Source organism: Terrapene carolina, unplaced genomic scaffold (assembly GCF_002925995.2).
Source record: "Terrapene carolina triunguis isolate 2854851 unplaced genomic scaffold, T_m_triunguis-2.0 Scaffold22, whole genome shotgun sequence".
NCBI lineage: Eukaryota > Metazoa > Chordata > Testudines > Emydidae > Terrapene > Terrapene triunguis.
Window position 1 is genome coordinate 12,855,968 of NW_020664373.1, and position 25,154 is coordinate 12,881,121.

At 41.1% G+C, this 25,154-nt stretch overlaps 1 protein-coding gene across 5 annotated transcripts in view; it reads right to left on the reverse strand.

Moving 5' to 3' along the window:
* LOC112108242 (SH3 domain-containing kinase-binding protein 1) overlaps nt 1-25,154 on the reverse strand; it is a 379,159-nt gene that overhangs the window by 47,190 nt on the left and 306,815 nt on the right. For all 5 annotated transcript variants that reach the window (XM_026648747.2, XM_026648750.1, XM_029910794.1 and 2 more), the window contains one exon: nt 2,207-2,308. In XM_026648747.2, the coding sequence (XP_026504532.1) occupies nt 2,207-2,308 (102 nt within the window). The remainder of the gene's footprint in view (nt 1-2,206; nt 2,309-25,154) is intronic.

The window sequence follows — 25,154 nt, forward strand, 5'->3', positions numbered from 1 at the left end:
CCCCCCGCAAGCTGATGCCCAAGCAGTGTGGAAGAGGAAGCCATCTGATTCTAATACAGTGGGAATAAAAGCAGGGAGAGAAAGAAGTACATTGGGACACAGAGTCTGGTAAGATTGGGACTAGAGGGGAAGGGAGAGAAACTTTGATTGGGAGGTGGAAGGGGGAGATTGGGACTGTCTAGACAAGAACCCACTGGGAGCCAGTGGCAGCAGGCGCAGACTGTGGTTGGTTAAATGGAGGCAGTTGGGAGCTGGGATTGGTTGGGCCAGGAGACTGGGAGTGGGAACTGGAGGGACTTGGAGTCAGTTGGTTGCGGGACGGGGGAGGACACAGATTGGATGAGAAAATGGGGGAGAGCAAAAAGTGGAACTGGATAGGCAAAGAGACCAGAACAAAGAATGGAGGAGGGGCTGGCTGAGTCCAAGACTGGCTGAAGAGCCTGAGGATGGAGCCTGTGACTAGGGGCTAGTGTCAGGGGAGTGATGGGAGGAAACAGATCAGACAAATAGCTGAGAAGAGGAAACGGGGACTGGCTGGAAAGGAGAGTGGGACTGCAAGTTAGGGCAGGGAGCAGACTGGGACTTGGCCCTGAGCCAGGAGGGGAGACCAGGACTTGCTGGGCAAGGAGTCTGAGACTGGGATGAGAAGCCTGAGCAGTGGAGACTCGTACTGAAAATGTATCAGCAAAGGGGTCTGGAACTAAGGCAGGAGCCAAGGATGGGAAAGAAACAGGAGTGGCACAGGGACTGGTTGAAAGGGACAAGACAGAAGGGCTCAAGCTTGGAAGTCTGCGCCAACAGAGGCGGATTAAGATTTACTGGGGCCCTGGGCATAAATAACTTTTGGGCCCCCCCCGCAGTCACCTCGCACTGGGTCCCTGCCCCTTGCTCCTCCTCTCCCCATTCCCATTCTCTTCCCCCCACCCCCACCTCCCTTCCCCACTGCCTCTCCCCCCACCCCACCCCCTTCCCCATATTCCTTTCCCCACTCCTTCTTCCCCCCACACCCTTCCCCACTCCCTCTTCTCCCCACCCCCTTCCCCTGCCCTTCCCCATTCCCCCACTCCCTCTTCCCCCTCCCTTCCCCATACCCCTTTCCCCACTCCCTTGCATATTTTTTTCAAGGGTCTCTGCCTCTTCTAGAAATCACTTTCTTTTCATTACCAGGCCTTATGTTCTTTTCCAGGCTATCCACTCTGATGTGGAATGTCATTTTACTCCGTGAAAGTGTTTTTGTTGCTCTCACAAGAGCCATAAATTCCACCTTCATCTTCAATAGTTATGCTAGCTTCTGAGAGTTGTTTTGTGATTTCTTTATCAAGGTTTCCAAGTTATTTAATCTGGCATCCAATTTTACTGTCAGTCCTTGAGAGAGAGTGTCTCTGAGTCTTGATTTTATCATTGATGGCTTACATACTAATCACTCTGAACTATAAATGAAGAGCCTGATTAGAAGCTCACAGTATCACCCTGATGACAGAGGAGTTTCCTGAAAATGGGGTAGTCTCATTAGAGAGGAGGAATCTACCAAGTTCTCTCAGAAAGTGTGTTAGGATTTCTAAGTGGTGTTAGGGAAATAAATAACTTTGCCTATTTTAAAATAGGCAAAATAATTTTTCCCACAGTTTAAAAAAAAAATTAATGGATTCTGACAAAGCTCAAGCGAATATGTCATTAAACAAGCTGAGCTTTCTCCTTTCAAACACATGCTAGAATTTCACCCTTTTCTTTCTGGAAGAGTGTTTTAAATTATGGCTGCTGGCAAGAGAAAATGACATCTGTCTAAAAGCAGTTGGTAGACTAATGTTTCATACTGTATCTCACACACTGTAGACATGTTAATGATTCTGATCATCATTACACCATAAAAACTGAGCAATTACACCATGATCTCCAGTCATTCTGTCTCAGATAAACTGACAATGGCACAGAGGGCTTTAAAAACAAGGTAGTAGAGGTTGGATGACTGGTTTTATGGGCCAGCAAAATACCTTCCAAGAAATTACACAATATGTCCTCAAGCTATGAACAATCCAATCATAGATGCTGCTGCTGTTATCCAGCAATGCTACTTTCCCTAACCATTTTTTTTAATTTTTTGCAAGTGTAACTTGTATTGTATGAATCATAGAAATCCAGAGCAGAATTTCATCTCAAATTTTATCCTATATGATAGAGCAAACCAGAGGGAAATAATTACACTTACCTCTTTTTCAAAATCAGAGGGAAGAAGCTTGACAAAGTTATCTGGAAACACTCCACGCCTGCCATTGAGTTCTCCTTCCCACCAGCCTGCATCAATGCAATCCTACAATACATTAAAATAAAATGTCAAAAATTAAATGTGCACATATGATGTACAGATTTATGGGTTGAAAGGCAGTTTGCCATAACCTTCTGCCTTTTCACTACAGCAGGACAATTTTCTAGAGTTTCAGGTACACAGAACACTCTCCTAAATGAAAGCTACAATAATCATCGTGGCTCATGTTGTGATGTGGAATAAGGAGGAAAGAACAATAAATGTAAGTGCTTAATCAAGACTGGCTGGGCTTAAAGTGAAACGTTACCATTTAATCCATTAAACCAATAAGGCCTTTTGGCAGGTATGATATTACTTCTCTCTGATTTCATTTTAGTAAAATAAAATGATTTTATTAAACAAATACATTTTAGAATGCATTCTAAGCATTAACAAGACTCCTTTATTTTAATACTAAGGCTCTGAAATCTAAAACCTCTTCAAAGAGACCTTGACACACTAATAACTTTTACAATGATTACATTTGATCACAAGTCCATTTGAACCATTATATGATGATTCATTCTTTATTACCACCAATCATTGATTAGCAGTATGTTTACATCTACCCAGAAACTTCTTTAAGGCATCACCATCGTCTGCAGCCTTCTGTGAATAGCACAAATTAGTGTGTATAACAAAAAAATTCTATTAGGGTGGTGACAACAAAAACATTGAGTTATGACATTATTAGATGACAGGCTGGAGGCACAGGCTAATTCTAAATAAAAAAAGAGAATTAAGTATCTTGGTAAGGAACCATAATAGTGAAATAGAAAAAAACCTGATAACTTAAGGTTTTTCATTATTATGTATGATTAATTCTCTTTATTATTATTATAACCAGAGATGACAGACACTGTTGTTCAGCTGCTTATAGCTTTGCCAAACGAAACGGTTCAGACTGAAATTTTCCATGCTGGGTATCTGCCTCAAGCTGAATTTTATTTGAAAGTTTCAGCTAAAATGGTTCAGTCATTAAAAAAACGACATTGGGGAAATATGTTGTTTTGCTCATATTGAAAAATTTATTACAGCCATTGGATTGAGAACCTCTATCACCCCCATGTTTTGGAGCAAGGGCTTGACATTTGGCAAGGGCTTGCCCTAGTGCCAGGGAGATACACCTCTACCCCGATATAACGCGACCCGATATAACACGAATCGGATATAACGCGGTAAAGCAGCGCTCTTGGGGGGCAGGGCTGTGCACTCCGGCGGATCAAAGCAAGTTCGATATAACGCGGTTTCACATATACAGTGGTAAGATTTTTTGGCTCCCGAGGACAGCATTATATCGGGGTAGAGGTGTATATGCCTTTTGCTGACCCTGTGAATATTCAACCACATTTGCCCACATTAAAACCTCTGAAAATTCACAGTTCACACATGCTCAGTGGACAGCTGTTAGAGTTTGGAGGTAAATTCTCTGAAGATTCTGTCTAAAGTGAGAATAATCCAATACAGGGCTGTGAAGACCACTGGCAAAGTATCTCATCCCTGTCTAGTGCCTGGTCCACATAAAAAATAATAGTCTACTTCTGCTAGCAGTTACTCTGTTAACTTAAGTGGGAGAGGCCTATCAGGTCGATATATAGGTCCGAACCCTGTTGATGACCCAAGTTGAGAGTCAGTATGATTCCACATGATAGAGTTTTTTTAAAGTAGGAAATTACATTTAAATAAACTACATTAATAGAACATTAAGGTCTTTAATTACATAACCACATCCTACTTTTTTCACAGAATGCATGGTCCTCAGGGAATGAATCGATGTCATGTAGTGAATTAAGCTGCTGTCTGTAGGACCCTGCCTCATTTGTCACAGAAGTTGGAGGTGTGTAATCAATGAGACAAGGGACTGCAGGAAGAGAGAGGATGGTCTTATGATTAAGGTTTTGTCCTTGCATCAGCCACAGAGTTTCCATGTGATACTGGGCAAATCATTTAAACTAAAATGTTCACAGCTGGCCACTAATAGTGTGTTCCTCATTTTCTGGGTGCCAAACATGAGAACTCTGGGGGCTGATTTACAGAAGAGCTGAGCACTCACAGCTGCAAATGAAGTCACTGGGAGGTGTGCTTTGAACATATAGTGCTATATAATGCTAAATACTGGGGAAAATCAGGTTCTAGGTTTCTCAAATTGGGCACCCAAAATTAGTGGAAACTTTTGGCTTTTAATCTCTCTGCCTCATTTCCTCATCTGTAAATTGGAGATAATACTACCCCCTCACCTCACAGAGGTACTATGAAGATAAATTAATTGTTTGTGAAGCACTCAGATACTATAGCAATAACCACTATAAAAAAAGCTCATGAGGAAGTGAGTAATTCTGTATTCAGAGCAGGGTTTGAATAGTGTGCAGTAAATAAGGCGTGGGGCCACACATGGAACTATGAAGATAAAAATATATAGAATAGCAGCTCATTCAGTAAGCACTGTCCAAACTGCGCAATGAATGAAGCAGGTGTCCTGTGGAAAAAATAGCAGGTGATCATGGTAATTAAAGACTGCATTATAATGCAGACACATGAGGGGGCCAAATTAAGGTTGCATTGGCTTACTATTGCTTTTTCAGGTAAGCAATTGCTTTAGTTGCCATAGAGATGTGAGATGAGCGCAAGTGAGAGAAGCAGTGTCTGCAGAAAAGTCTCTCTGTTCAATAAGACATAGTCCACGCTATGAAAAACTTGAAAAAAATCTTGCTCAGTATTACTAATTACTTTGCATCTGTTTATTTCTGTTGCATTTTTCTAGAAGTGGTAATGTGTGTATAGCAGGAAGGGATTAAATGAGGGAAAACAAATTAGTATTAAAAGGAAAGAAGACTGCGAATATTTTCTATTCAGCTTATTTACCTTATTTCATCTCAGAAGAACTAGTTAAATGGCATGGTACCTTGGATAGTAATTTATCCATTGTTGGACCAGAGACAGATCTGGTCCCCCTTTCTTTTATTTTTGTTTTTAACCACAATTCACTGATTTACTGTGTCCATGATCTAAAAACAGGCAACTGAACAACTCTTCCACTCTACTTTCCTCCCCTATTCCTTTCCTCTTATCTCTTTGTGATCAGTTTATTTTCCTTCCTCCCAACTTTCCCTCCTATTTAGCATTGTGGGTTGCAGTCATAATGCCTTCATTTTTCAGCACTACATTTACATCTTTGAACAGATTTCTCTTTTTGGTTTGTATAACAACCTCTGGCTTAGTAAATTGGGCTGATCCTTGGCTAACTGATGACTTTAAATAAAACAAACTTTGCGAGAATTACATGCTCAGTGAGTGATTTAAAATATAGGCAGGCATTTTTACACGCCTCATTCCTGAGGTGCAGTAACTGTCCTACTCCTGGGCAATGTCTACTTCAGCAGAGACTACTATTCAGTATATTGAATTATGCTATATTTTGTGGTGGTTTTCTAATGCGATATCCTTTTGATACTAATCTGAAATTGCCAAAATATTTATGACCTAATTTAGTTTTGAATGGAGCTCTTCAGAGATGAAAGGTTTGTGCATAGAACAATGGCACTTTTTAGCTCTAGCTAATATTCCTGATGATTACACACACTTTATCGGATGTATATTTTTTAGGTCAAGGTTTTAGTTATCCCCTATGGTCGTGGAAATCCTTTTCCTATTTTCTCACTTCATATACCCCAGTTAAATTTCATATTTGATGCTTCTAATTCTTTAAGTTTACTCATTTTCATGAACAGATTTGTTATGTATCATGCTCATTAATCCAGAACAGATGGTGTCCCCCAATCCCCACAACCTGCCAATCAGGCTTATGCAGCCAATCGCCACACAGGATTTTTCACACATTAAGCAAATCTTCAGACAGCCTCTCTAATTTTTCCATTCTCTATCTTATATGCAAGAAGGTCCTTCTCTGTCTCTGAGCAGAAAGGATGGGGAGACTTCATCAAAAAGAAAGCTAAATTTGGAGAATGGGTGTACATCATCTAGGACGTCACCTTGCAGTCCACCATGAAAATACAAGATAAGTGGGAAAAAAAGAGGAATTTGTGTTCGATAAGAACAGGAGTGTTTAATTCAGAGCTTTAAGAAGTATTGTCAGGAAGAGTTTGAACCAAAATTTAACTTTTGTAAAAATAAGCTTTAACAAAAGCTAAAGACCAACAGAACTGTTTTAATTAATTTCTTTTAAAGCTTCCAATGGAAACCTTTTATAAAACAAAAGTATATTTCCTCCTGCAGCGTTTGTAACCAACACATTGCAGTATTATGCTTGTGCAGCATAAGAACCTGAGCATGTGATAAAATGACTTATAGAAACTATGTGGTAAAACAAAAATTTTTGACTACTCTTTTCATCGTCCAGGCTGAGAGAAACATAAAACTTAAACAGTACAGTGAAAAGTAAAGAGGATGTTTAACTTTTTCTCCCTTTAAAAAGAAAAACCGGAGGAGTTTTTTGTAATACACTAAGGAATTTTTGTCTCACATTATTTTAAGGTGAACAGATTTTTAAATACACTCCTAGCAAAATTAACAAAGCAATAAAACCTAAGATAAAGGACATGGCTTTCATATAAAGAGCTTTTTATCCATAAATCTCAAATCAATTTACAGAGGAAAGTATCATCTCCATTTAACAGGTGGGAAAATGGAGACAGAGAAGAAGGGATGGGCCCAAGGTCACAAAGCAGGCCAGTGGAAGAAGCCAATTTGCAATCTACATTCTCAGACTCTCCAGTCCAGTAGCCTAATCACTGGACCACATTAAAGTATTATTAGACGAAATAAAATAATTTGTTAGCAAAGTTCTTCTGTAGTAAAGGAGAAGCTTGGATTAAAAAAAACAGTAAACACCACCAAACCCCCAGGCATGTACTCGGGCTGCTAGCCCTAGCCTCCATGGCTGCACTGCTATGTTTAGCCCACTGAAATTGAGCAGAACTAGTGCATTTATGTCTACCGAAGTTGAGAATTATACCTTCCAGCTATTGTGCAGACATACCCTATAAGACAAAGAAAAAAGATCATGTGGGATATCAAATAAAATGTCAATATGACCTGGGATTTTTAAGGCATTTATCTTAAAAAAAAAATGTAAACAGGAAAAAACATTTAGTGTCAGAGAAATAGCAAGTGCAAGAAACAGCATATACCAGAATAATCGGACACCTAGCATTCCCCAGGATGCCTAAGAATTTTGCCAGTAATTGTAAGCGTACATTCTGGCAGACGCTAAAGAATGATCCCTTTCTTGACTTCAGCAATGTCCAGGGGAAATGGGAGTAAGGACATCCCTCATGTAATCAGAAACGAGACACACCCAGCTGCAAAAAATTATAAAAGGGAACCATCTTGAGAAAACAGACATTTTTCTAGGAGGGCAGAAAAAGAAGACAAAAGTCTCAATTCTGAAACTGGAGCTTACAGTGAGCAAAAGAGACAAGATAAAATTTATCAAGTACACAAGGCGATCAAGACTTGAAAGAGAAAATAAAAGGAGCACAAGATCTGTTAATATGTAAGCAAAGGAAACTTGTATTTGGACCACCAGATATCTGATACCACCTGCCAAGGTGAAGGAAACATAGGTACTGTTTACAATATAAGACTACAATATAAGGTCACTTTTTAGCAGCTCCCAACACTTCCTTCCTCCTCATGTGAACCCACTATTCACTTTCTTTAGAAAACCAGAGGGCAGGAAGTCCCAGTTAGAAGTTGCAGTGCTAAAGTGGATTTAGTCCAGGCACAGATGTGCTAGCATTGTGCCATTGCTGGCAGTCCGTCAATAGGGAAGGGACAGGTGTTCTGTATGAACCAATGAGAAGACTGGTAAAAAAGAGTGCTTGGATATAGGCCAAAACGGGGCTTTTCTTTAAATGCAGTTTGCCTAGGAATGTAAGCAGGATTCTTCTGGGGAAATGTGTGTTTATAAACTCAAAGGGTAACCCTCCTCCTGCAGCAAGGAGGTGCTAGAAACTGCCTCCCTCAGGCAGCACAGTAATGACTCTGAACCATTTATATGTTGGTTTACTTACAGGATAGCTTCTGTAATTGCAAGAGAAACCCCTTTAAGACTGAAGGACTATGATAAAGAGTATGTGAGCTTTACTCAGCCTGCTCCAGTGGGAGGTGTGTGCGTTCAGAACCTCTGAAAATCAGGCTACTTTTATGTAAAAGCTAATTTTATGTAGATGCCTAATCAGGATACATGTGCCTAATTTTAAGCATCCAAGTTTAAAACATTTGTCCGTTCTGTTCTGTCATCCTCTTCTACTGACATGTAAATTGTTTTGAAGCCCTTTGTATTATGACAGATTTCAGCTATGGTTATGTGCTACTGTGCTTTTCCTTTTACAGTCTATGGTTAAACTGCAACTTCAAAATGTGTATTCAACAGGGCTCCTTATTCGAAGTGACAGTGCTACAGTACTGCACTTGGACCCTTACTATAACCTAAACAACCTTTATAAAATCAATCCTCCAGAGTATGGAAGCTGGTTAGGTAGATAGATCTTACATTCGATCCGTTTTCCTTAGCTACCTCCCTTCCACCAGTCACAGTCCATGTATCTCCACCAGTATCCCAACTAACCAATGTTGGACTTCACTCTGACCACATTTAAATGGTTCTACATTCATGTCTTCGGACAATAATACAGGGCTGGGTGGTTTTCATAATTTATTTTGTAAGTATTTCTGCACTAGTGTGTATAAATATGTGGTGTAAAGTATGAGATTGAAAATGGTGACTGTGAGATACATCTAGGAACCATTTTGTGTGAATTGGTGATCCAAATTGTAGTGGCTTCTCTACAGTTGATGGTAATTTTTATGTAGAACTTACAGAACAGAAGTTTACATAAATATGTGCATTAATGTATACTATCTATGGTCAGAATGAATTCTCATTGGTGCCCACACAGGCTTGGGTTTGTCTGTGTTTTTTCCCTTGGTGGCAGCCAGGTCCAGTAGACTGCAGAATCACGAGCATCCAGCATGCAAAAAAGATAAAGACCTCGCAGGAGCTCCTTGGTACGCTGTAGTACCACAAACACTATTTACCACACACTATCTGTGGGGTGGATGAATGCTGGGACACTGTTGGCAAGCTTAGCCTTAGCCCTAATCACCAACAAACCCTGTGTGAATCATTGTTTGGAGGAGCTAAATTCAAATTTTGCTTTATTTGTATGACACCCATATTATGTGGGCTTTGGGGTTTTTTTTTTCTTCCAGAAAAGAAAAAGCCAGTTTCCAAAGCATTTGGGGATTTTGCCATGACAACCCCCCCTTAATTTAAACATGAGTTTCTTAGCTAAAACCCCATGCAACAGTTTGAAATTAAAGGCGCTAATGATTTAGTAACTTCAAACCCATCACATTACACTGACTTACCAAGTCTCACTCACTTGGAATTAATTTTAAGGCAGGTTCTAACATACTCTTCTTGCACTGTAGGATTTTGCAACATGATTAATTGAGATTGGAAATCTCCCTCATTGAAATTATCACATATTTACAGTCCTGCTAATTTCAATCTGAGGCAAAAATAATTTCATATATTCTACCAAAGTTAGTTTTTATTTTGTATAAAGCAATACTTATGCAAATTATGTTTAGATGTCACAAAAGGATTTATTATTAGCCCATAAGTGCTTCCATGGCTGAGAGGCACTCTAGACTCTGACCCAGCTAAAAGGGTCAACAAGGCAACCACCTCTGTTAATGGAAAAGTGGATATCTACTTCAGGTTCATATAAACTCACGACACAGGTTTTCCTATTTCCCTAATTCATAAAAAAAATCACTATATAAAAGTTTGTGTTTTTTTTTAAATAAAATATGATATAAGAGGTAGGCCAAACTAGGTCATATTACAAGTGCTGCTCTACTCTTTATTATTTTTATTTTTTTTCTTAAAATCACTTGAAAAAAGGAGGGTCATGCTGTGTAAGTGACCATTCTTGATCACTTTAATAACAAGCAGTAGTAAGTTTGCCCTTTGTTTCCCTTTTCTTCTGCATCCAGAAGCCCCACCCAACCCACTCCACCACCTAGTGTCATGCTTTGGGAGCAGGGTGAGGGGCTAGCAGCAGAAGTACCGAAGGCAGCAGCATATGCCTGAAGACAAGCAGCTGCTACTGCTGCTTCCAATGGCATCAGCTGTCTGATCCTGGGGGATATCTGGCAGCCTGCATCTGGTAATGGAGGGCCAAGTACTATGGCTTCACCAACAGAATAGAAAACCTGAAGTGGTGTAGGAGGGTCAAGAGCAACTGGGCTGAGGTGGGGAAGGGGATGTCCAGCTAGCAATGAAGCTGTGCAACCACCGATCTCCCTCCTTTCTGTTATCCCTGGAGAGACTGCAGCAGTTATGGTAGCCACTTCTGCACCTCTTCCAGCATCTGGGAGAGAACCCCTGCTGTCCTTTCCCCCCATACACTTGGGAGGTGGCCAGTATCCTTTTCTCATGGGGTTGGGAAGAAGAGCCAGTGGAGGTTCCCATGTTGCCAACTCTTGTGATTTTTATTGAGGGTCTCATGAAGGTATTTTACATTTTAATTAATGCCTGAGCCCCTAGATACATGTGGCTGCAGAAGAATCTCAGTTTCCATTAGAAAAAAGTAAGTTTCTAGTCCTCACAGTTGTGGAGAAAAGGTTAAAAACACAAACCAAATGTAGCCTGAAAGCTCAAAAACCAGAAATCAAACAAAAGGAATCCCAAATTTATTATTTTTATATTATTATTATTATTATTAAAGCACTCATGACTTTTTGGGGCCTGATTTATGATTTTGAACATTTGGGATTAGCAATACAGAGGTTCTCTCTCAGGGGCAGATCAAAGGGCTGCTGGGAGAAGAGCAGAAGCAGCTCTACCATCTGTCAGCTTCCCACTTTAGCTCAGTTCTTCCGCCTGTTCCACTTACTCCCAATCACATTTTCCATTTATTTTAGCTTGCAGTAGTGTTTTTTGCCGCCTTCTCCACGGCCGTCGGATGCTTGAGAGGGTATTACAGCTGGAATAGGAAGCAGCCTATGAACTTCAGGCAGGTGCTGCTGCTCTTGGGTCTCCCCTCTGCTAGTGATTTACAGAACTACCAGAGCAAGGGCAGGACTTCTACTTGTAATGAATAAATACAGCGGACAAATAGTTGGGGATCCCCAAACAAGTTACACTGCCATTATATTTATTCTCTCCCCTTCATATATGTATGTATTACTCCTGAGGGAATTCTGCGCCAAAACATTAAAAATTCTGCACCAAAAATTAAAAATTCTGCACACAATATTTTAAAATTCTGCATATTTTATTTGTCAATAAATAAATGTGGTTCGAGCACAGCATGGGGAGCACAGGCCACTGGCTGCACTGAGGTGGGAGATCATCCTAAAGCCCCCAATACAGGGACTCAGCAGTGAGGCTGCACCTGACCCTGACACAGTGTAAGAGCTGGGCCTGCCCCAGAAACACCCTGGGGTCTTGCCCCTCTGCACCAGGTGTGGGTGGCCAGGCTTAGCCTAGCAGGATCCAAGTGTGGAAGAGCTTAGTGTGGGGGGATCCAGGTGTGGGGTGAGACGTTTCTGTGTGGGGCAATCTGGGTGCGGGCAGCTCATTGGGAGATCTGGATGCACAGGGGGTCGTTGGGGGGTTCGGGTGCAGGGGCAATGGGACTCTGCAAGGGATCCAGGTGAAGATGGTTGGGACTCAGCAAGGGGGATCTGGGGGCTCATTGGGGGCGTCCAGGTGTTGGAGGAGTGGGTCTTGATGGTGTGAGGGTCCAGGTGCAGCTGGTTGGGAATCAGTGGGGTGGGAGTCTGGGTGTGGGGGGCTCGTCAGAGGGGTCCAGATTTAGGGGGGTAGGGCTTGTCAGGGTGAGGGTTCGATGGGCCTGCTTAATGGCCCCCAGCTGCTGCCGAGGGGATGCTGCATGCCAGGATGACACTTCACCCCATTGATTCCCCTATCCCCTTTTCTTCCCCATCCCCCCACACTCCCACATTCTCCTCCGCCTGCCCTGTTCCACCCCTCCTTCCTTCCCCACTGACTCTTCCCCTCAACCCTTCACCCCCCTTCCCTTACCCAGCCCCACCAAGGGCACTCACTGTTGCACAGAAAACAGGAAGGCTCCAAGCACACAGAAGGGAGCATGACTGGCACTAGGACCCAGGAAGTGGTGTTCAGATGTAGAGGCAGAGGAGCCCAGACACAGCCTCCTTCAGCTGGGCAGCGCTGCGCTTGCAGAAATGAGGGGGGGTAGGGGCATGTAACCCCATGTGCCCCCTCATGCCCCACCTCTGTTTGGAGGGAGCAATCCCCCCTCAAACTGCACACATTCCCTCTCGCCCCTGGCGCGGCTTCCCTGCTGTTTTCTGCACAGCAGCACAGGAATTCGGGGGTGGGGTTGTGCGGGTGCGCAGTCACGCAGACTCCCCCCAGGAGTAATGTATGTATGTAAAGCTATAGCAATATCTTATCACTGCAGATGCATAGAGCAATTTACAAAGATTGCTCTTTTACTCAGCATGGCTCTTGTATTTCCGAGCTGGTAGGTAAGTGTGTATAGTGACCTTTTAAATGTATAATTACATCCTAGTGAGGCTATAGTTAAGACATCAACTGCTAGTTACTGCTTGTGCCTGTTAGGATTTCCCCAAAAGTTGCTTGGCATAGAGGGACTGGCAAGTGGACAGTTATAACTGTTCTAGAGAGCACTGTTGAGACCAGTGGAACACAGCAGCTCCTCTGAAAATGTAGCTGCTGAATGTGTGCACACATGCTGGGGTTTTATATGGTCAAGTTTTCTGAATACTCCAATAAACGGGCTTTTTGCCCACGCAAATAGATGAACTTTCTTATACTGTTAGCATTTTTGGAAAAATGTACCCTATAAGACTTTTATTAAACCTAAGATTTTATAAATAAATTTAATTACACATAAAAACATCCAGATAATTAGCAAGCTAAATTACACAGTGAAAAATATAAACGACTCAAACTAATTATGCAGTGAGACATAGCAAAACAGTGGAGTCTTTTGGAAAATAAAACCCTGAATAGTAGGAACCTAGAGATTCTGAAAGAAATGATAGAAATCTTCAACACAATGTCTCGTTCCCTGCAGAAGGGCTCTCACAAAATATTTTCCTGCTCTTGAAAAGTGTATGTTAAAAATGTCTGTTTTCCTTCTGCTTTTGTAAAGTAGATACATCAAGAAAGACACTGAACTTGTAAAACCACCTTATTAGGAAGAGTCATGAATGTGTCTTACATTTTTAGTACAGAGAGCTTTCATGTGTCATCTGTATCTGGCAGCTACATATTAAATTATTACTACCATAATTTTAAGTCTCTCTCTTGCATTTCCCGCCACAATTGAGAGCCAACCCCATAATTTACAAAAGCAAAACCACCAAATTTGAGTTTTGAAAATTTTAGCCTTAGGACAAGTGTGTTAACACTTTTCCAGAAATTATCAGTAAGTGTATATTTTTAAAAGACCTCTTAATTTGAGGATTGAAGACATAATAAAAGTCAAATCACAAACCAAACTCTGAACCTGCAATTCACTGCATCCACACAGAGCCCAAGTGAAGTCACTGCTTCATACATAAATAGTGAATTGCTGAATCAAGGCCAAAAGTCCTGACTACAAAGAGCAGGAGCAGACCTATAAAACAGGTAGCACAATTTTTAAACACAGTCCCTGGCACTAGTACAAAAATATATGTACAGGATGTGAAGTATATATACAGGATATGAAAGGAAACTTTTATTCGTTAAGTAATTCGTTAAGTCAATGGCTACCTTTTAATGTAGGCAATGAGAATTTTCAATGAAAACAAATGTTAAAGATGCAGAAATATTAATAATTGTGCAGGAATGTAAGCTCTTTGGGCAGGAACTGTCTTTTTGTTCTCTGTTTGTACAGCGCCTAACACAAAGTGGTCCTGGTCCATGACTAGGGCTCACAGATGCTCTAATACAAATAAATAATAATTTTGAAAAATGTAAAAAGGACATAGACAAATAATGTAGCACCAGATCCTCAACTAATGTAAATGGGTGTCAGTGAAGTCAATAGAGCTATGTGGATTTATACTTGCTGAAGATCTGGCCCAGGATATTTAGGAGAATTTTCTCCCCACAATTCACAGAATACTTCTGAAGCCAGGTGTAGAGAATTTTATCCTCACAATCGGATTTGTATTTTAAATTTAGAAAGTACAATATACAACTGTATTTCAAAATATTTGATTCTAGAATCTTAATAAATATTTGTGCAACTATATAAAATATTTAAGAAAAATATCCATCCAAATTTTGATACTGCACCCATCCTGTGGTATCCGAGACTCACATTCAAAGGGATCAACCATCATTAGTCATAACACTTAGTTACTGGGATTGAGAACATCTTAAGGCAATGTACATGTATTTGTTAAAGTTCTTTACAGAAGAGGAGCTACAATTAGTCTAATTCAGTAGGTAATCTAGGATTCTTAAATACAACCTCGGTTAAAAATTAGCAAGAGCCTAAACCAACTGGGAAACTCACCAGCTGGGAAGGTAGAAGAAAGATCTCACAATAATCTAGTCCAAGACCCTCTCCACAGCATTGGCTTTATTTAAATTACAGAAGATACAACACAAGGGCCAATAAACTCAAAACCACTAATCACCTGAGGCTTTCCCTACTTCTGCCAACTGGGAGGGGAGAAGACACACCCTTTCCTTTTAGCAACCCTTCTTGGTAACTGTTCACTGTTCTCCTTCCCAGGCTCCATAGCTCACCTCAGCTGAGACTTCCCTACAGGCCAGCTCCTGCTCCCTACTGTTGTCCCCCTGCTCAGGCCTTCTGCCTAACAGGTACACAAAGCCCCCTCCCGGGCCCTTCTCTGGCTCTGGGTCGCTTCTGTCTGCTCCCCTACTTAAGAGGTAGGAAACCTTCAACTGATTTCTTGTACAGAACACGACTAAGAGCAGGCACCTACAGCTCCCAGCTTTAAAGGCCCAAGGACTGTAGCAGGCACACATTGCTGCATGCATGAGCCCCACGGCCCTATTACAAAGAGTTTAAATCTCAACGTTATACAGAAGAGTATAAAATAATGGAGTAAACTGTGGAAGTCATATCTGAAGCAGATATAAAAAGGGGGACAATATTACAGTAGTGGCTACACTTCTCTTCCAAGCCAGTGGGAACGTGTTATATGATCTGTGCCAATTCAGGATAACCAGAAGCTGTAGTTTTTATTGGAAGCCATAGCAATAGATAGTGAAATCTTGTACAGTAAAACATTAGGTCTTTCCCCATTACTGACCCTTTATGCCATTACATCAGAATTGGGGGGGGGGAAGGGGGAAGGCAGGGGAGGAATGAAGTGGTTCCTAAACTAGAAGTCTGGTTTAAAAAAATACTCAAGGAGTAATGAGTATAAGCAGGAGGGGATTTTACCTTTGTATATGGCATTGGTGAGATTGATACTGGAATGCTGTGTCCAGTTCTGGTGTCCACTTTTTTAAAAGGATGTTGAAAATTGGAGAGGGTGCAAAAAAGAGCCATAAAGAATGATTTGAGGGCTGGAGAAAATGCCTTACAGTGAGAAACTTAAAGCGCTCAATCTGCTAAGCTTGTCAAAAAGAAGAGTCAGAGGTGATTTGATTACAGTGTATCAGTGGTGCCCAAACTTTAACAACCTGTGAACCCCTTTCACTAAAATGTCAAGTCTCGCGGACCCCCTCCTAAAAATGAATATTTCCAGGGATTTTCTCTTTTACCTGAGTATAAATTATAAAAGCAGTGATCTTGGAAATATAAAATTTGTTTTTATGACATGCTTATTACACACTAATTATTATTTATCATTACAGTATTTTTATTACATTATGAAAATGGCAACACTCTTCCAAGATCTCACTTTCATAGCTTGTATCACTTTGAATAAGGTATTTAAGAAGCCAACTCAAAGAGTTCCTCCTACACAAGCATTCAGGTCTTGAGCAGTCCAGGCAAACAGTGCATGTTACAACAAAGCTTAAATTTGTTCTTCATAATAATTTTTAAAACAATACTAGCTATTTAATTTTAAAAACAGCAAAAAATATCCACCTCCCTTCCCATTTCTTATAAGGAGTCTTGAAGTTTAAATCTCCTCAGTGTGCTAGATGCACTTGCTTTGATTTGCTTAGCTCTTGGAAGTCCAGGGGCTCCGGCCCCGTGCTGCCCAGGGTCCCTAGGGACAGCTCTGTCCGCCATTAGGGAATTTTTTCCCAAGAACCCACTGTAACATTTCGCGAACCCCAGTTTGGGAACCACTGCAGTATATAATTACCCTCACGAGGAGAAAATACAAGGTACAGACGGGCTCTTTAATCTAATGAAGAAAGACATAACAAGAACCAATACTGGAAGCTGAAGCTACACAAACTGAAATTAGAAATACGGCATGACGTTTTTTAAACGGTGAGAGTGATTAACCATTGGAACAAACTACCAAGGGAAATGGTGGATTCTCCATCTCCTGATGTCTTGAAATCAAGACTGGATGCCTTTCTGAAAGATATGCTTTAGTCAAACACAAGTTACTGGGCTCAGTACAGAGGTAACTGAGTGAAATGTGATTGCAGGAGATCAGACTAGATGGATCTAACTGTCCCTCCTGGCCTTAAACTATGAATTTAAATAATCAGATAATCGGTAACAAATTTGACATGCTTTGATGAAATATTGCACATGCAGCAAAAATGATCATGTTCACTGAACAAAACAATTTTTCCTAGAGATTCACTTGCAATGTTCACTCAGCAGAAAACAGACTATCACAGGGAAATAGATGCATCTCAACTCATAGAACCTGTGCAATTAGTGTCCATATTCTAAATAAAACCAGAATAGACAACAAACCTGAGGTGGTTCTGATAACACCTATATTTTCTCTCTCTGTTGGGCCTATACAACACTCGTGTGCATCAACAATATTTTTATATAAAAAATAATCTATTACAAAACCTAGAATGAGTCTATTAGAACACATCTGTAGGATTATTTAACTCTGTTTTTATTTATATCATAGTAGTACCTAGGGATCAGGACTTCACTGTGCTAGCTGCTGTGCAAATGTGAAATAAAAATGGATTCCCTATTCTAAAGATCTTACTGTCTTGGATTTATGGTGACAAGGTGCAATGGTGGATGAAACAAACAGACCACCATAAAGGGAAGGATGACATTCAGTGAAATGAAAAAGTTTTGCATACTAATCAATAGTCACTGCATGCCATGTGGTTAGCCATGTCAACAGGCGGTGCTTTGCAGGGACTTCTGATCTTTTCCTTTTTTATTTTAAAATTTTAAAATAAGTGAGTTATCACTGCATAATTTTAGTTTAGTTTTTAGCTTAGCAAACAAACCTTAATAGCCAGTATTAAAAGAAGCAAATCTTAATCACTGTATGTATGCGACAACTTGTCACCTCACTCTCACAGCTGTGGCCTGCACTTCTGTTTGCCAAAATTCACATTCTTATCTTTCCATCAACAATATGATCTTTTAATTGCAAGACACTGGTCTAGCCCTGTAATACACTAGAGTCAATGCAAGCCTAACTTAGTAGGATGGGAACAGGAGGATGAGAACAAGGAGAAAGGAGTCAAAGACTCATGAACTTAATTTTAGTGAATGTTTAATAAACAACTTTTATGCATATATTGTCAAGTAAGAAAAGGAAGTGTCATTTATTCCATCACCTGTAATTAATTCAGTCTTAAACATTTACTCAAGTGTGTCATTCAGAAAATGACTATTTCACTAACACTTCTGATCGCAGCAGTACAACTTGAGATGCATTAGGTTACATGAATATTTCATCAGCCCCATCTCAAGGAAGACCTAGTTTGGTGCTTTATTTTTAGTCAAACCAGTCAATGGAAAGTCACAAGATATGGAAATAATCCAAGTGTAAAAAAAATCTAGGGCAAGTATAATCACCACAACAACTGAAAGGAAGAGGAGACAATTGATAGACAGTTACTAACAGCTTATTTTTCCTCTCAGTAAATTAATGTATTTTAGAAAAAGATCCTATTCTATGAGCTCATTCCTTTTTTCTTAAGTATATCATCCATTTTAGATAATTTATAAGGTACAGTGGTTAAGCAATCATGCTTCTTTTATATGATAACTAGGATTCTGCCTCAAATATTTGCCACAGAGGAACATTTTCCAAGGGCCTGATTCTACAAACACCTAAAATCACCAGTTCAGATATGGCACAATGTGAGCACTTTCTGTTCCTTCTGGTTCAAATCTTTCAGTCCTTAGGCTACAGGATTTTGCCCTTATCGAGTGAGTACGAAATGAAACGCTTAGCTATAAGCAGACTTATTTTCACCTAGCTCATCAGAAGTTTAATTCAAAATAAAATTATCTATCATATGCAGAAAGATAAGGTCTCATCCAAGATCTACAGAATTATTTTATAGCTCTTTGAAGAGAGAATTTAAAAGGATTCATGAAGTTCTTTTAATGTCTTGTTTTCCACAATGGGAATACTCATAAAGCCCCAAAGGAAAACTTGTAAGGGCCTTTAGAACTCAGAAAGAGGACTAATGCTATTCTTTAACGACTACGGTTCTTGAATTCTTCCATGAAATATGATGTTATTTGATGCTCACTCACCTTACTGCTGTTGCACATGCTCAAATTATTGAAACCCAGAATGATGGCATTTGTGAGTGAATATTTATTGCAAATAAAAAGGCATTTTGGTAGTGGCTACTTTAAGAGAAAATTGAAAATAGTTTCCATTTACTGTAATAAATTATGTTTTTTTTTCTGGTTGACTTGAATTTTCTTAAATTACTGTATCAAACAAACTTTTTTATTAAATAAGAAGTGTCCCTCATCAGCTATATCTGTCAGAGAAAGAAAAAAGTTGAATTACTAGAGAGACTGTCTGGAAAGGGAACACTTTCTTTCAAAAGAAAAAGAATGAACCCTTTAATTACTATATTATTTTTTCTGCTCTGGAAACCAGTGTCTTCCCGGCCAATCAGTTATACTTAGTATGACTTCATTATGTGATTATCAGTGTGAACTTTTTCAGGAAGTTGAGAATTCTGGAAATCAACAGGGAGATAAAAAGTAGTTCTTAAAGACAGTTCTTATAACTTCTTGAGACTGAAACCATAGTCTATTATCCACCGGTTGGCTTATACTATTTTATGTAATGTGTCAATGTCTCAATCATTCTGGGGTGTCAAACATCTGTAAGTTTATGGACAGCCCACAAAAAATGACAATAAAAAAAATCAGACTGATCTTAAAAATTAGGAGGAAAAATTTTCCACCTGTAAAACTCAGTGATCTGGTCGCATGCTCAGTGTGATGAGATCCACTGGCAATATCAAGTATCACCCTCTCTCTCCAGCACACCATCTTTTTCCTGTTCCCTCCTCTGCTTCCCATGGCCTCAGTTAACTGGCAAGATGCTGGTACAACAGCAATTCCCCATTTCGTTCCTATAGCAGCCTTGCACATCCATGAGAGCAGCTGCTTCCTCCACAACTCACACCTAATCCAGTTCTTCTTAGAAGTCTCACAGCTACAGGAAGGCCCTCTAGTCCACCACCTCCTGGACAAGAATGAACAGATCAGAGGTTTTAAAAGGGAAAGTTGCAGAACACCCATCTGTTGTCAGGTCTTGGAATCTCTAGGAGAATCAGAGATGATGTGCTCTAGATTCTGAATTTCATTCTTCCTTGTATGTTTGTATAATTAAATGATGATGTTGTCTTTCATTTTTCAAAATAAGAATGATGCGGAATACTTGACCACGTGTTCTTTATTGCTTGGAGCTCTGTAGAGATTGATGTAGAGAAATTAAATCCTTTGCATCCTTGCAGAAAGAATCTCTCATCAAATGGACTGCATAGCTGTTGGGCTGTCCTTTCTTAAACAGTTTATTTTCTATAAACCTCTGATATCCCCAGAGTCTTACGTAGTCAGGGCCGGCTCCAGGCACCAGCTTGGCAAGCAGGTGCTTGGAGCGGCCACTCCGGAGAGGGGCGGCAGGTCCAGCTATTCGGCGGCAATTCAGCGGACGGTCCCTCACCCCCGCGGCGGGGCGGGGGGGCGGGTTTTTTTTTTTTTTTTTTTGGCTGCTTGGGGAGGCCAAAACCCTGGAGCCAGCCCTGTATGTAGTGTATCATAGGGGAAAATATTTATTAGAGATGATATATACCAGAGTTCACTTAGTAGTTCTTGTGAACAAAAAGGCTCCTTGGTGGAACTGTCGAAAGTTGGGTAGTATAGTTATTATTAATATTTGGAATTCATATTTTTTCTGCTAGTAAATCATTATATTTGTACGGCCTGCCTCAAATTAAGTGATCTTATCTTTTTCACATTTATAAATATTAAAGGAAAAATGTCCCAAGAGCTATGAAAATTATAACTCTGTTCTAAAACATAACGTAACATAGCTAGGAAGACTGAAGGGGTCAACAACTTCAATAGCACTAGATTGATGGGGGGGACATGCTTAGTAGCTATATTGCAGGTATTCCAACAAATCACACCATGTCTTTAAAATGTGATATTTTTGGAGAAATGTGTTCTCTTTCAGTATAAAAGAGGATCTATCTCCTGAACAGATACCATTTCAGAGTCCAATTAAGTTACTAAAAGGTATGATTTTTGTTGTTGTTGAAGAGGTGAAAGGTAAAGATAAGACTGCAGTCAAGATATAAATTCAGTGGAGGAAAACTTTGACATGGTCTGAGAAAGCAAATGAAGCTTGCCAAAATCCTGAACAAACATTTCACTAGTTCACTTTCTACATCAGGAAGTTGTATGAGAATCTTGAAAAATAGATTCCTGTAACTAATTTAACAAGAGAGAGACCGTGAAACATGGTGTCTTCTTATGTTCTTCTTGTCCCCAGGGTCAGCATTAGAGCGGGAACTTGTAAAAATGCCTCTACTGAGTTAAACTTGATTGACTACCCCCCACCACTCTCTTTTCTGATAGCCAGAGAAGAATGTTTTATTAATGTATTGCAATGAGCAACATATTTTCATATATGAGTCAGATATCTTGTTTCCTGGCATACCTCTGTCAGCCAGGTGTTATGCTGTACCTGTCTCCTATTATTTTCATTTTAATACTTACGATATGGAACCTTTATTCTTTATGAACAGCCTTTATTTCTACTCTGTAAATTCTAGAATTTGGCAAAAGTGAAGAAGGGTAAACAAGCAAATGTTTTCAATGTAGGTAAATAACAATGAATGAAATATATATTAGCCTCCATCTATTAGACCCATGAGAATTCCTGCAGGGTTGGTAGGAACTGCAAAGGCTGACAAGTATGAGGCTTGATAAACCTCTCATACTATTTTTTAAAGTTCACAAAAGTTAATTTTCCCAACTTATTTCCAAGTGAGATGCAATTTTCACCCCCAGCCCCCAAAAGTTAACTGAACAGGAAATTGTGTTATTACTGGTAGAAGAACTATCCAAAAAAGTTACAGTGTCATCTGTGGATGCCCTATAGACAGCAAATGTATATGTATATTGGCATCCTTAATAACTGACCATTTAACATATTTAAGTTATCCCTTATACTTAAGAGTAGGAAACTACCACAAACACTACAATAACCTTATGTTTTTAAAAGGCACCCAGTGTGCTGTAACAATTTTTTTCATTAGAAATTCTGTCCTAACTCCTCCTTTCTTTGTTCTCTCCTTGTTTGTCACTTTGACATTTCCGTCCATGTTTTTGCCAATATTGTCTCCTAAGTAAAATATGAACCCGGAAGTTCTTTGAGTCAGAGACTTCTGAAAATGTTCAAGTACAACTGACTTTATGCAAGAAGAGGTTAGATAAAAGCAGAAAGTTCACAGAAGATTGAAAAAGTGCCTGTTCCTTAAACTTGTTATTTTATTGTAGTCTGTTGCTAGAGAGAAAACTCAATCCACTCTTCAAGTCTGTCTCTACAAAACCACCTGTCTAGCCACTTGGGTCTAGACAACTGGAGAGGGTCAGCATGTTCACTTCTTATGTGCCCAACCACAGAAAGCAGAACCTACAGACCATGTACTTCTAGATCAATATTGAGAGCTTGGAGAGGCTTTGTAATGGGATGGCAAGGTTTCCATTGGTTCAGCATGGTAGAAGCTGCTGGAAAAAAAAAATGTTACCTGACTGTAACTGTCGTTCTTTGAGATGTGATGAAGACATGTATTTTATGTGGGTTTGCCTCACCGGAGCCAGAAAACTTTGCCTGGCCCTCATGCCCTGCAGCCATAGCCCCTCCCCTGGCCATATAGGCGATCAGGGAGACACAGCCTTCAGTTCCTTTGCACCAAACATCAGAAGTGCAGACTCCAGTGCAGAGGAGACGGAGGGTGGAACTTGTTCATGAACTCAGACCTGGCCACCCTGTTAACAAAGTCATATCTGGAGAGCAATGCCTGCTGGTTTGCAATGCACTTCTCCAGGGAAGAGGAGGTATAAATCTTTCTCCCCATCAAGTCCATCCTCTTTGACTCTTTGTCTTTGTGTATAGATTTATACCTGCCCTGCTGAGCTCTGTCATTTGCTGCTGTCACCACCAGGGAGTTGGGGGCTAGGCAGGAATAGAAAATCTCAAACCCTCATGTGGAAATGAAGTATAGTTTCTCCGAATGTTTTGCCATAGAGGGCAATGAAGCTGGGGTATTTCAGAGAGCCTTTGCAGGTCCAGGAGAGCCTCATTTATTGGTAGGCCAACTATCCCTGGAGCTGATGGTTGGAAAACATCCAGAAGTTTATGCATATTCTCCTGGAGGAATTCTGCCTGGATACCCAAGGTGGCAGGAGGTTCTGATCACCAACGGAGAGGACGATTCCAGCACACCTGGGGAGGACAAGGTAGTTTGCAGCATCAACAATGGATCCTGCTCTTGTACCACAGGATCTGGTCGGAAGGAACAGATTCAGTGGTCACAGGAGTCACTGACGGGACTGGTGATCTTCCTCTGGAGGAAATAGAAGAGCGGGACCTCAGAGACCAAGGAGCATCCCAGGATTTCCAAGGAGGCCACTGGGCATACAAATAAGAATTGGTATATAGTAGGCCCTGGGCCAAGAACCTCTGTTCCTACTGCAGGACAGATGCCAATCTCAATACTGATAGTGATCTGAGGGCGATCCCTGGCACTTATCTGGTGAGGAGGTGAGGACGATCCTGATCTGGATCTTGAAGAATCCCAGACCTCCTGTGGTGACAAAGGGGGAGCCAGCACCAATGGGGCAACAACCAGTTAGGGTCATCTGAAGCACAATAAGGAGGCGGCACTGGTGTCGGAGAGCAGTGGAGAATTGGCACTGAATAAGAGACACTCCCACTTGGTACTGGGGAGGCATCGGCGCCAAGGCCGGTACTGCATTTGAGATGGCATCTGCCACCAAGAAAACGACAGTTCCAAAGGGGCCTTCGATGCTGGGCCTGGCCTCGACTCCATAGTCTGTGGCCCAGGTGGCATGAGCTACAGGGCCGATGCTCTGCAACACAGCCAGAAGGTGCCAAGGGCACAATGGAGGATGATTTGGTAGATGCTATAGCACCGGAGAACTCCTGAACCAGTGGAGAGTCCAGGACTGAGCGGCAAACCAGGTCTGATGCTACCAGGTATGCCTTCGGCATGGAGATAGTTGGCACTGCTGCTGATATCGTCGATACCTGACTCAACAGACACCCCATGGCCAGAACCAAAGTCAACGGTATGGGCCCCTGCTGCTCTCGGCATGGTACCAGGCAGCGGTTGGACGGACCTGCTCCATTCTACATGCCAGAGGCAGTATGGTGTTGGTCATCACTCCTCTTAGAAGTGGAGGAGAAGTCTCTGCAAGCCCTGGAATGGTTCTGGTTCATTCTATGGGACCTTTTCCTTGCCACAATAGAGGAGGGTGACCGACCCCTTATCCTCTTGGGGGAAACGCCAGAGCCTGAATGTGGAGAGGCATTGCTTGCCAGGTCCGAAGGCAACTGCTGATCAGAGGAGGACCTCCATGCTGAAGCATGCCTCATGGCCTGTTCCAGAAGGTGCTGCTTCAATGGCAAGTCTCTTGCCACCAGGGTTCTCTCTGTGAATGACTTGCAGATGGAGCACCTCTCTTTAATGTGTCCCTTGCACAACAAACACCTGGTGCCGGAGTCGCTGTTGGGGTGACTCCCTCCACAATGGACAATGCTTGACTCCTGCTGAGGGCATCGCACAGGGCAGCCAACTCCTCTAGTTAACACTAAACTAACACTTACCTAACCCTAAAGATATTACTACTCCTATATACAAAGAAGAGTTCTCAGAAACTGAGATGAAAGTGTGAGGTGAAGACACCACACAGAGCTCCGACTCTAAGGCCATGGGTGGTGAGAAGGAACTGAGGGAGTCAGGGAGGCAGCACCTTTATATGGCATGGGGAGGGGTTGCAGCTGCAGAGCGTGAGCACTGACCCTACAGGTTCTGCTAGGCAAAGTTCTCTATCTCTGCGAGGGGGACGTGTACCCATATAGAATACATGGCTGCCTCTACTTGAAGGAGAACCTTGTATAAAGATGCTGATTAATTCCTGCTGACTCACTGTGGCAGATGTGACTATTAACTCCACCCTGGATATGAGGGGGATTCTTTAGGCAGAGTGACTCAGTTTCTAGGACAGAGAGATCTTTTCAGGAAAAGCCATGATAGACAGAAAGTTTAGGTTTGCATTTGTGTTGTTCTTTGAATTATCCAAGAAGTCCAGGAGTGGGGGGCTAGGTTTGGACAAAATACAGGGTATGTATATTACATTAAGAGCAGAGA